Source organism: Neofelis nebulosa, chromosome 2 (genome assembly GCF_028018385.1).
Source record: "Neofelis nebulosa isolate mNeoNeb1 chromosome 2, mNeoNeb1.pri, whole genome shotgun sequence".
NCBI lineage: Eukaryota > Metazoa > Chordata > Mammalia > Carnivora > Felidae > Neofelis > Neofelis nebulosa.
Genome location: NC_080783.1, coordinates 984,019 through 996,094, shown reverse-complemented (window position 1 = coordinate 996,094; position 12,076 = coordinate 984,019). Strand labels below are relative to the sequence as shown.

General features: G+C 62.5%; 1 protein-coding gene and 1 long non-coding RNA gene across 26 annotated transcripts in view; one reads left to right on the top strand and one right to left on the bottom strand.

The window, feature by feature from the left end:
- KIF1A (kinesin family member 1A) overlaps window positions 1-12,076 on the bottom strand; it is a 101,659-nt gene that overhangs the window by 49,985 nt on the left and 39,598 nt on the right. For 11 of the 25 annotated variants that reach the window (XM_058698833.1, XM_058698857.1, XM_058698963.1 and 8 more), the window contains exons 9-15: window positions 12,011-12,076; window positions 11,481-11,498; window positions 4,461-4,536; window positions 2,878-2,956; window positions 2,374-2,516; window positions 1,903-1,929; window positions 361-572 (exon numbers count right to left, since the gene is read on the bottom strand). In XM_058698833.1, the coding sequence (XP_058554816.1) occupies window positions 361-572; window positions 1,903-1,929; window positions 2,374-2,516; window positions 2,878-2,956; window positions 4,461-4,536; window positions 11,481-11,498; window positions 12,011-12,076 (621 nt within the window). The remainder of the gene's footprint in view (window positions 1-360; window positions 573-1,902; window positions 1,930-2,373; window positions 2,517-2,877; window positions 2,957-4,460; window positions 4,537-11,480; window positions 11,499-12,010) is intronic. The other 14 variants (XM_058698886.1, XM_058698900.1, XM_058698892.1 and 11 more) reach the window with 2 other exon arrangements.
- On the top strand, window positions 3,461-5,709 carry LOC131494549 (uncharacterized). The gene is made up of 2 exons (XR_009253450.1): window positions 3,461-3,924; window positions 5,119-5,709. It is a non-coding gene; the product is annotated as an uncharacterized LOC131494549 (long non-coding RNA).

The window sequence follows — 12,076 nt, the reverse complement described above, 5'->3', positions numbered from 1 at the left end:
ACCCCCCAGCCCCACACAGCCCGGCACCCCAGTCATCCGCTGACGGAACGCCAATAAACGAAAAGGCAGCCTGCCCGCCTCTGGGCCGCTGCGGGCCAGGGGAACACTCCGAGCAGGTGTGAGCACAGAACCCCCAGGACCCGTGCCTGCCCTGCTCAGCAGGCGGGGACCCCTCGGTGCTGGGCGCCGGTGGGGGCACCGGGGGTGGGGCCCAGACCCTGCACCCATCCGTGCGGCCGCTCCGCCTCCAAGCCGGCCCACCCCGCGCCCTTAGCACGGCCGTGCCAGCGGGAGAGGTCCCGGGCCCGCCCCCCCCGTGCCCCCGGCCGGAGGTGGCGTCCCCGCCGGCCGAGCCCTCACCTTCAGCCTTTCGATGGCCTCCTCGCTGCCTGGGGCGAACAGCATGCGCTCGTGCAGGCTGGACACGGAGGCGGCGCGGCTGGACAGGGCCGAGAGCGAGGACGAGGGGCTCATGCCCACCAGGGTGTTGGTCACTGTGGAGAGATTGTCAGGGGCTGGACTCAACTCCGCCCCGCCACGGTTACGGTTATTGTTCTCAAGGTCGGACACGTCTATGGGAGGAAGGGAAGGAGAGGGCGGGCAGACAGACGGGAGGGAGAGAAAAGAAAGACCAAGTTGGGAAAAAGCAAGAGGCAGGTGAAGAGAGGCAGGAAACAGACGCGGCCGGCGGGTGCAGCCTGGGGCCCAGCGCCGCACAAGCACATGCAAGGCTGCCCACCACCGCCCCGCCAGGGCGCAGCCCCCCGAGCCCGCCCACCACCCCGGCACCCGCTCGAGCGCCTCTACCCTCCGCACCTGCCCGGCCCCGAGGCCCGTCTGCTTTCCCTGCGCCTGCTCCCAGGCCGCCCGGCAGCCTCTGTCCGGGAGCGGCCTCCCCGCACCCCCACCCCATCTACCACCCTGTGCCGTCGCTGCCCTGCGGCCTTCCTACGCCCGGGGCCCCGACACCCGTCCTCATCCTCCCTGCCGTGGGCGCCCACCCCTGGCACCCGTCACCCGCCTGGTCGGCCATGCACCCCCCAGCTGCGGGGACTGCACTGTGCTAACTGTCCAGCCCCACCGGGCACGGGAATCTGCCCCGAGAACACCTTGGAGGAGAGGTGAACTGGGAACCCCCTAGGGAGCATGTTACTCCTGCGCCCCGAAGAGCCTGCTCTGGGACCAGGGTCTCCTGGCACTGGGGTGCCCAGAGAGCCCGAGGCCTGGGATTTGAGCTAGGCCACCCCTGGTATGGGAGATGCCCAGAGCCCTCCTGGCAAAAGCAGACAGACAGCAGAGCAGCGGCAAACATAGGCCAGCACGGGGCGCCGGGGCAACCGAGGGCACCCTGCGGCCCCTGGGTCGGGGAGGCACCAAACCACACGTCCATGCCGCAGGGAGCCAGGCCCAAGGCCAGGAGGGCACACGGGCGCTTCCAGGGGAAGGTGTGTGCGGTGTGGTCTGGGGGAGGCCGGAGCGGGGAGCCAGGGGACAGGCCCCGGGCCTCGGCAGGCCCTCCAGCTCTCCCGGCCCTCCGGTGCTAGCTAACATTCCGAGCTTGCCAGGCCTCTGGCACTGCAGGGCGCTCGGACAGGCCGAGTTCAGTCACTTCCGGCCTGGCAGGGCCTCGACTGCACCAGGCCTCCCTGTGGCCTCAGTTTCCCACACAGACATGGGACTGAACCTGGAACACAGGCTCACAAGGCAGCATGGCCTACATCCACCTAGAGGGCGTCTGCGAACAAGACGGCTGTTGTCCCCAGCCCCTGAAAGAGGGGAAGGCAGAGGAGGGCTGGGCGGGCCCCTCCCCGCCATGCTGCCCTACACCCCGCCGTGCTGCCCTATGCCCTGCCGAGCAGGGACAGAAGCGGGGATGCGGAGAGCAGTGAGGGGGATACACACATTTGGGTCCTCCGGGCACAGTGTTGGCTATGGGGAGGGGGGGCGTGGGGGAGGAGGAGAGACAGAGAAACAGAAGAACAGGTTTGTCTCCAGAGGGTCTGAGGCACGCCGGTCGCAGGCCGGGCATCCGACAGGGTGGCGGGGGTCTCCAGGGGACGCACGGAGACCGCCGCAACCCCCCGCGCCACGGCCTGCCCATGTGGCTTCCGGGAAAAACGTCCGTGGCCTGCCTGGGCCAGCTCCAAACCCAAACCATGCAGTCCACCCGGGTCGAGGACAGAAACCCCAGCCTCCCGCCAGGGGGGCCTCGCACGGGGACTCAGAGCAGGGCTAGGATTCCGGTGGCAAGGCCACAAAGGCCGCCTGACCGGTCCCGGCCGGGCCGCAGCCAGCGAGCGGGTGGCCGTCCCAAGGAGGGAGGCCACTCTGGCCCGGCTGCCCTGCCCAGGACAGGCGGGCACAGACACTCACTGTCGGTGATGTCCCCGAGGCCCTGGGCATACAGCAGGTCCCGCAGCCGGGTCACCTCGTCCTTCAGCTCACGGATCAGCTTGTTGTTGGGGTCCTCGTTGATGACGGCGTTACAGCGTATCTGTTTGGCCCGGTCGGCGTACCTGGACGGCCAAGGGAACTGTGGGCTGTGCCCGTGCCGGGCAGGCCCGAGGGCACCCGGAGCCCTGCCCAGGGCAGAGCCGCGGTGGGGAGGGCCTCAGTAGCGGGGACCCAGGGGCTGCGACACAGGGCAGGGGCTCATGCCGCTTGGAGTCAGTGGGGCCACTGGCCAGAGACCCACAGGGGGCGTCACCTAACCCTGCCCCCTTTCGGGGGAACTGAGTCCCCAGGAGGAGCAGGGACAGGGTGGTATCTTCTCCCCGTGGTGGGGCCTTCGCGTCGGGGCCTGTGGTCCCGGGGACGAGCAAGCAAGTCCAATTGCCGGGGTGGGGGGGACGGGGCCCACCTCCCTGGAGAACACACCTCAGCGTGCTCAGAGTCTCGTCGTAGTTGATGTCTGCAGGGCTCAGGGCCGCCACCATCGCTGTCCTGGAGTTCCCGCCTGCGGGAAGAAGGCCAGGTCGCGGGGGGTCCTCCCCCCACCCTCCTGCCCCTCCCCGCCTGCATGTACAGCTGGGGAGGCCAAGGCTCAGAGAGGTAAACTGCGTCACGGGCCAACTGTGGGAATGGGGGGTCTGACTTCATCACCGCAGCGGGTACCTCGGTCATTTTTCTCCTGCAGAGTGCTTTGCTCGAATTTGGGTTTATTTCACAACCACCGGTCTTCCCTCCCCACACTGAAGAGAGGAGCATTTCCTCTCACGGTCAGGATAATTTCTTGAGAAAGTCAACGTTCGTTTCAATTCAACTCCAGGTGCAATGATTTCTTTCACTTCTATCTTCCTCATTTGGAATATTTTTCTCGGTATTTAAGGTCAGATTCCCAGCCCGGGGCAGCGCGGAGCCCGGCATCAGGTAACACACTGCGCGAGGAAATGGATGTTCGACTTCAGTTCAGACGCCGAAGGATCACTCGCAGGCTCTGAGCGGAGCGGGGGCTGGGCCGTCGGCGTGGTCGGGTCAGCGGCCCGGGCAGCCCTTGGGACGGCTGCCTGTCCGTGCTCAGGGTTGGGACCGATGGCCTCTCCTTTGTGACCTCAGGGACGTGTGTCCCGGGAGTCATGTGCCCAGGGTGTGGCCCCCACACAAACTGTGAGGCGACAGCCTAAAGGGCTCGGGCGCCAGGCTGGGCTGTGGGGGGCTCCCCCTGTCCCGACCCTGGGGCCTGCCCCCGCCCTGTGGCAAAGGCCTCCTTCCTGGCCTAGGGTGAAGAAACGCATTCCCGGCACATACCATCCGCTCTCGGTGGGGTTCACCTGCCTCCCGGAGCGCCCAGGTGGCGCCCATCGCTAGTCTGAGCTGAGGAACAGCCAGACTGCTTCCGGGGTGCAGGGTCAGCCAGCCGGGGCCCCCACACCACAGCCGTGGAGCTGAGGAAGGCTGTAGATCCCAGCTGCCTACGTTCATCGGGTCAGCCCGTGACTCAGTGTACCTTCCTGGGTGTCGGCCTCCCGAGCCGTAAACATAGCCAGGGAGGACCCCCACGGTTGTTTTCGGGTGCGAAGGGATGGGGACTGGGAACGTTTCAGTCTCCATCTCCCTGTCTGTCTCTCGGTGGCTCAGAACTCAGGGAGAAGGCGTGACGTGTGGCACCTGCCAAAAGCCCGGCAAGCAAGCAGGGCTCCCCAGGATCGCGGAGTCCCCGCGAGGGCGGGGGGTGGGGAGACGTGGTCCGGGTGTCACAGGCCTAAAGCGGGAGCAGCGGCACAGGCGTGTGTCCTGTGGCCCCGCGGGCCATGCTGTGTCCCCGCACTCGCTTTCCTCAGCCCTTCGCTGGCCACCAGCCCGGGCCCTCCGGAAGGATCCCCCAGGTCTGCCTCAACCTCAGCCCAGAAAAGGTGAGGGGCCTCCAGGTGGTTGGACGCCCCTCCCCAGGAGGGAGGGCAGGACGGCGGCCCAGGGTGGGAGTCAGAACCCGGGGGATAGGCGACCCCGAGAGTCCTCACCTAGGTTTTCCCGGAGCAGCCAGGTCAGCACGGAATCTCTGTAGGGAATGAAATCGGTCTTCTTCTTTTTCTTGTTCTGTGGGGGAGGAACATTCGAGGTGAAGCCTGAGCCCGCCAGAAGGGAAGGGAGCTGGAAGGGCAAAGCACGGGGTCTGTGGGTGGGTCCCCCAAACCGAAGGCTGGTGTGGAAGGCGGGGCCGGGCCGGTTCTCAAGGCCTCTCCCCACCGGAACCCCAGGGTGCTGCCCCCGGGCGCCTGCACTCAGGGCTGGGAGCAGACTTGCTGGCACATGCCTCGGGTTCCTCCCTCGTCTGTCCCGTCGCGCGTCTGGGCCACGCAGCCCGACACGGCCGCGTGTCCTGCCTCTGCTCCGTCAGAAGGGCCGGTCTGAGCCCACCGCCCCCTCCTCGGGCCCCACCGTCAGTCCCGCTGACTAAACAGCAAAGGCCCCGCTGCTTTACGTGACAACGCGGGCCTCTGCCCACGCCCGTCGCTCACGTGTCTCCCTCACTGAACTCACCTTCCCTCCCCTGCCCTGCAGTCCAGGGCACAGGCCCCTTCTTCGGTAGCCACTCCTGCCCCCGCCCCCCGGCCCAGGACGAAGCGTCCTCCACACCCTCGCCTACTCCTGTGCCTCGTTCTTCCTCCATTACGGCAGATAGAGGACATTCAGAACCCGGACTCCGGCCACGCGACGGCCGCTGGGCACCGCGCCCCGTGGACACTGCTTACGGACTGACCGAGGGAGACCGCTGACCGCTCCCTGGGGACGCCGCTGATGGAACGAGGGAGTCCACTGACCGAGGGCACCCAGTTACTTCCCACCGTCTCCTCGTTCATGCACACAGTTGCTTAAAAGTATTTGTTGAGCCCCTGCAGAGGCCACCGGACACGGCCCTGTCCCCCAGAGCCCTCCCGGGAGACGCACACAGGCGCCACCACGAGGGCTGTGCCTTTTCTCTAGACACAGGCTCCTCAGTCGCTGTTCTTCAGGCTGATTTCCAAGAGGCGCTCCCCTAGATCTCAGAGGGCTCCTGGGGCACCGGGGCGGCTCAGTCGGTTAAGCGTCCGACTTCGGCTCAGGTCACCATCTCACGGCTCCTGAGTTCGAGCCCCGCGTCGGGCTCCGTGCTGACAGCCCGGAGCCTGGAGCTGCTTCGGACTCTGTGTCTCCCTCTCTCTCTGCCCCTCCCCTGCTCAAGCTCTGTGTCTCTTTCCCTCAAAACTAAATAAACATGAAAAAATCGTTTTTAACTGTGAAAGCTCTTGAGGCACGCGATCAGAGCCTGCAGAAAGGCCGCACTGGCTTCGCTGAGAGCGGGTCTGAGGGCCCATCTCACAGCAGCTCGTCGGCACCCAGGGTCTTTCGTTCTCCTTCGAAACGTCACGGATGAAGACTGTGTTTCTACCTCGTTTTTTGGTTATTTAATTCCTGAGGCCGAATCCTCTGCCACATTTGTCACATTCCTCGTCTCCACGGTAAACGCCCTCTGGTCACACGGGCCCTTCAGCAAGGACCCCCGGAGTCGCCTTCAATTCCGCCGCTCCCTCACCACTGCTCGCTCCGTCCGCCGGCAGCCCCCGATCGCTCCCGCTCCCGCACCTCCCAGAGCCACCCCTGCTCCCCCTTCTCCTCCGCCTTCCCAGCCCCCGTCATCTTGCGCCTGGATCTCCACAACGCCGACTTCCGTCCTCCCGGCTGCCACACCAGACCCCCCGTCCCCAGTCTACTCTTGGCGCAGCAGCCTGAGGAGCGCGGGCCAGATTCAATCAGACTTCATGAGCCCCGCTCGAAACCCGTCCGCTCTCCCCGTTGAGCCGCAGTCGACTTGTGCCTGACGCGGGCTTCCGGGCCTCACGTCAGACCCCGGGCCTTCGCTGGCTTCCTCGCCTCACGACGATGTGTCCCCACGCCCCCTGCTCCAGGCCCTGGTCCTCAAAAACTTCCTCGCACAATTCCTGCCCGAGTTTCTACCGCAGTTGCCAGGGTGCCTCGCAGATGACCTCACGGCCCCTCACTCCTCCCTCCCACGGCGCCCCACACGCTTCCGCACGACTCGTCACGCAGCTCGTGACACGGCTCCTCGTATCGGTCCCTCTCCGTACGCTTCGACACGGTTCCTCAGAGTGCACGCCGGCCCTCGCGGTTCCCGAAGAGTCCACACGGCGCCACGTACGGCTGCACACACACCCCTCCCACACAGATCCCACACGATTTTCCACGGCTTCACGTGCATCCCCTCGGAGCTTCTTGCGGTCCTCCACACAAATCTCTGGCGTAGTCTGGTCCACAGACCGTGCGTGCGTTTCCCCAAAAAGTTCCTCACGGCTCCTCAGACACACCCCTTCTCCTGCTGACTATGAGGGAAGTGCGTGCATAGAGCTGTGCCAGGAACGGGGTGATGAACCGCACGAGACTGTGCGGGGCACTCCGTGAGAAACTGAAGAGAACCGTGCGAGGGGTCGCGGCCTGTCCTTCCCGTGGTCTTCCGCCCCGTTCCCACACGGCTCCCACTCTCCCCCACGGTGTTGCCCGCGCTGCCACACCGTCTCTCAGAGTTCACACACATTTTCTCACAATTCCTCACACAGTTCGCCACACGGTTCTATGATGGTTTGTCACACGGTTTCTGTCCTGTCCTCCCAGCCCCCCACACCCAGGTCTACCCAGTTCCTCACGCTCCCCGACATGGCTCCCCCCGTCGTCCCAGAGCTCCGCACCGTTCTCCAAAAACGTCCCCAAGAGTCTCTCACACGATTCCCACACGGTCCGCCCACACCATTTCACACGCTCCTTACGGCTGCACGAAGCGCCTCACAACTCTCCACTTACACCCTCGGTTTCTCTCTCAGTTCCTCGCACGTTCGTCACACCGTCCTTCCCTGGTTTCCCACGAAGCTCCGCACACAGGTTCGCGCACCGTTCTTCACGGTCCCCTCACACGCGTCCACACACTCTCACACACTATTCCCCAGAATTCCTCACGCAGCTGGCTCCCTACACACCTCCTCACGCGCTTCCTCACACTTCCGCGTGCCGTTCCCGCACGGCTCTTTCTAGGCCCTGAGAGTGTTCCTCGCGCTCTCTCTCGTAGTTCCCGACGCTTTCTTCACACAGTTCCTCCCAGTTCCTCAGTCTGTCACACATTTTGTCTCACAGTTCTTCCCAGTGCCCTCAGGTCCCCACAGAGACCCTCGCGCAGTTCTCTCTCACGCGCTTCTCCACTAAGGCCTCCCAACTCCCCTCCTAAGTCACCAGTTTTCCACACACCATCCACACCACCACTCCCCACACGCTTCCTGCGTGGCTCCTCACACGGTTCCTTACAGTCCTTCACACGTTTCCTCACGCTTCCCCACAGTTTCCCACACGGTTCCTCAGAGCTCCTCACGCCTCAGGCTGTCACACACCCGCAGTCGCACAGTTGCTCACGTTCTCCACACAGCTCTTGCCCGGTTCCTCACGCCATCCACGCAGCTCCTCACGGTTCTTTCACGGCGTTTCACGCATTACTCCCCACTTCATACGCTTCCTCATGCAGGTTCCCTGGACAACTCCCCACACGGATCCTCAGAGGTTGCTCACATGGTGCCTCTCACAGACCGCAGTTCCTCACGCAGCCCTCTACGCAGCTCCTCAGAGATCCCTCACACCATCCCCACGCTGTTTCACACGAAGTCCTGCAGTGGCTCACGCGGTCCACATACAGTTTCTCACAATTCTCCACATGTATTCACAGGTGGTTCCCACAGATTTCCCAACACAGCATGTCCGACTCCCAGCACAATTCCTCCCGCGGTTCCTCACGGTTCCTCCCGTAGTTCTTCACACGGTTCCTCCCGCGGTTCCTCACGGTTCTTCCCGCGGTTCCTCACACGGTTCCTCACGGTTCCTCCTACGGTTCCTCACACGGTTCCTCATGCGGTTCCTCACGCGGTTCCTCATGCGGTTCTTCACGGTTCCTCCCGCAGTTCTTCACACGGTTCCTCCCGCGGTTCTTCACGGTTCTTCCCGCAGTTCCTCACACAGTTCCTCGTGCAGTTCCTCACAGTTCCTCCCATGGTTCCTCCCGCGGTTCCTCACACGGTTCTCATGGTTCCTCCTGCGGTTCCTCACACAGTTCCTCACGTGGCTCCTCACGGTTCCTCCCGTGGTTCCTCCCGCGGTTCCTCACACGGTTCTCATGGTTCCTCCTGCGGTTCCTCACACAGTTCCTCACGTGGTTCCTCACGGTTCCTCCCGTGGTTCCTCCCACAGTTCTTCACGCGGTTCCTCCCGCGGTTCCTCACGGTTCTTCCCGCAGTTCCTCACACGGTTCCTCCTGTGGTCCCTCACACAGTTCCTCATGCGGTTCCTCACAGTTCCTCCCACAGTTCCTCACGGTTCCTCCCACAGTTCTTCACACGGTTCCTCACGTGGTTCCTCACGGTTCCTCCCGCGGTTCCTCACACAGTTCCTCATGGTTCCTCCCGTGGTTCCTCACACAGTTCCTCACGGTTCCTCCTGCGGTTCCTCACACAGTTCCTCACATGGTTCCTCACACAGTTCCTCCTGCGGTTCTTCATATGGTTCCTCACGGTTCCTCATGGTTCCTCCCACAGTTCCTCACGGTTCCTCCTGCAGTTCCTCACACGTTTCCTCACGTTTCCTCACGGGGTTCCTCACACAGTTCCTCCCGCGGTTCTTCATATGGTTCCTCACGGTTCCTCCCACAGTTCCTCACACGTTTCCTCACGTTTCCTCACGGGGTTCCTCACACAGTTCCTCACACGGTTCCTCCCACAGTTCTTCACGCGGTTCCTCCAGCGGTTCCTCACGGTTCTTCCCGCGGTTCCTCACACAGTTCCTCATGCAGTTCCTCACAGTTCCTCCCACAGTTCCTCACGGGTCCTCCTGCAGTTCCTCACACGTTTCCTCAAGTTTCCTCACAGGGTTCCTCACACGGTTCCTCACACGGTTCCTCCCACAGTTCTTCATGCGGTTCCTCCCGCGGTTCCTCACGGTTCTTCCCGCAGTTCCTCACACAGTTCCTCATGTGGTTCTTCACGCGGTTCCTCATGCGGTTCCTCACACGGTTCCTCACGGTTCCTCCTGCGGTCCCTCACACAGTTCCTCATGCGGTTCCTCACAGTTCTTCCCGCAGTTCTTCACACGGTTCTTCCCGCAGTTCCTCACACAGTTCCTCATGTGGTTCTTCACGCAGTTCCTCATGCGGTTCCTCACACGGTTCCTCACGGTTCCTCCCGCGGTTCTTCACATGGTTCTTCCCGCAGTTCCTCACACGGTTCCTCATGCGGTTCTTCACGCGGTTCTTCACATGGTTCCTCACGGTTCCTCACAGTTCCTCCTGCAGTTCCTCACACGTTTCCTCACGTTTCCTCACGGGGTTCCTCACACAGTTCTTCATGCGGTTCCTCACAGTTCCTCCCGCGGTTCCTCACACGGTTCCTCACGCGGTTCCTCACAGTTCCTCACACGATCTTCACGTGGTTCCTCACGCAGTTCCTCACACGGTTCCTCCCGCGGTTCCTCACGCGGTTCCTCACGCGGTTCCTCACTCGGTTCCTCTCGTGGTTCCTCACACAGTTCTTCATGCGGTTCCTCACAGTTCCTCCCGCGGTTCCTCCCATGGTTCCTCCCGCGGTTCCTCACGGTTCCTCCTGCAGTTCCTCACGCGGTTCCTCACAGTTCCTCCCGCGGTTCCTCACGCGGTTCCTCACAGTTCCTCACACGATCTTCACGTGGTTCCTCACGGTTCCTCCCACAGTTCCTCACGGTTCCTCCCGCGGTTCCTCACACGGTTCCTCCCGCGGTTCCTCACACGGTTCCTCACGCGGTTCCTCACTCGGTTCCTCACTCGGTTCCTCACGCGGTTCCTCACTCGGTTCCTCACGCGGTTCCTCACGCAGTTCCTCACGCGGTTCCTCAGTTCCTCACACGATCTTCACGTGGTTCCTCACAGTTTCCACACAGTTCCTCAGTTTCCTCGCACAGATATTTGTCCATGTAGCTCCCCACACCATTCTACACAGCTCTTCACACAGTCCACACGTTTGCTCGTAGTTCTGCGTGCAACTTCACATGCGTTTTCTCACCGTTACAGTTACACGTTCCCACACGATTTCAATTCTCTCCGGTCCCTGCCACGGTCCGTCACACGGTTCCATAGTGCCGTGCTCGTTTCTCATACTTCCTCGCATAGCTCCTCACACAGTCCTGCACACGGTGTCGCACAGCTGCCACCCAGTTCCTCACAATTCCCTGGGAAGTGCCATCCTTGACCCACCCACCTCACGTACTTCCTCTCACAGTTCCTCGCACGGTCCACCCTTCCGCACACACTTCCCTTATCGTTCCTCACACAACCGTCCACACAGTTCCCCACAAACATTCACACCGTTTCTACCGTTAGTTCCTCTCAGATCCTCGCTTAGTGCCTCCCATGTTTCCTCACAATTCCTACCACGTCCTCACACAGTTCCCCACACACAGTTCGTCACACACTGCCTCTCATTCCCTCACACAGTTCCTCGTGCTTCCTCACGTTTCCTCACGCACAATTCCTACACAAGCCACCATTTTTCCACTTTAGCACCTCACACTGGGCTCTCCAGCTACATGGCTGGCTCCTCCCCGCTCCTCATGTCTCAGCCTTAAAACTACGTGTAAAGCTTCCTCGGCCACCCCGACTAAAGGCCATCTCACTTGTGCGTCCCTCTCACAGCCCATCTTTTTCCTTTACGAGATGTACACCAACTCGTAATTATTTTTTTCTGTGTCCACGTCTCTACACCTACGTCCCCCATTGTGCTGTGGCCCCGGAAGGCTTGTGTTGTCCTGGCACAGCGCCCGGCTCAGCGCTGGCTCGATGTGTCTGCCTGTGGGGTGCGCAAATGAAGGAGCACTCTTACGACCGAGACCTTCACAGGAGAACGGGAGCTGAAGGAGCTCCTTGCTTCCGGCCCCCACCCTGCCCTGGAGGAAGATTCCTCCCCCTAGAACTGAAGAAAGCAGCTTACCTTGTTGGGCCCAGAGTCCTGGAAAAGAAAAGACAGAGTCTGAGGACCTGGGGCGAGTCTGGGGACACGAGGTGTGTGGGGAGGAGACTGCTGGCAGGCTCCAGAGAACAAAGGAGCAGGAGAGGCCTGAGCACGTGCCAGGGGTCCATCCCTCCTCACCTGGCCCCTGCTGGCCACCCGGGTCCCGACGGGCCAAACGACAGCGCGACCTCTCGGGTTCCTTCACCCCTAACAACCTCAGGAGGGTAGGGCCTCGTAAGATTCGTCCTTCTCTGAACAAAGGCCTGGGTGTGTTGAGTGGCCAATACTGGTAGGGAAACTGAGGTTCCAGGGAGTAACAGGGATCACTACCCCACCTGCAGCCTAGCGACACACACCCCTCACACCTTCGGGCTTTCCCTTGAACCTCGGGCTCCTTGCCAGGGGCAAGGTATGACAGGCCCCCGGCATCCTCCACAGAAGGCAGGACAGGGCGCCACCTCCACAATCCATCCCATCAGCCTAGTTCCAGAAACCCAAAGCTGGCTCACCATTTCCGCCAGAGCAGAGATGACCTTCCCCAGCGTGGTCAAGGACTTGTTGATGTTGGCTCCCTC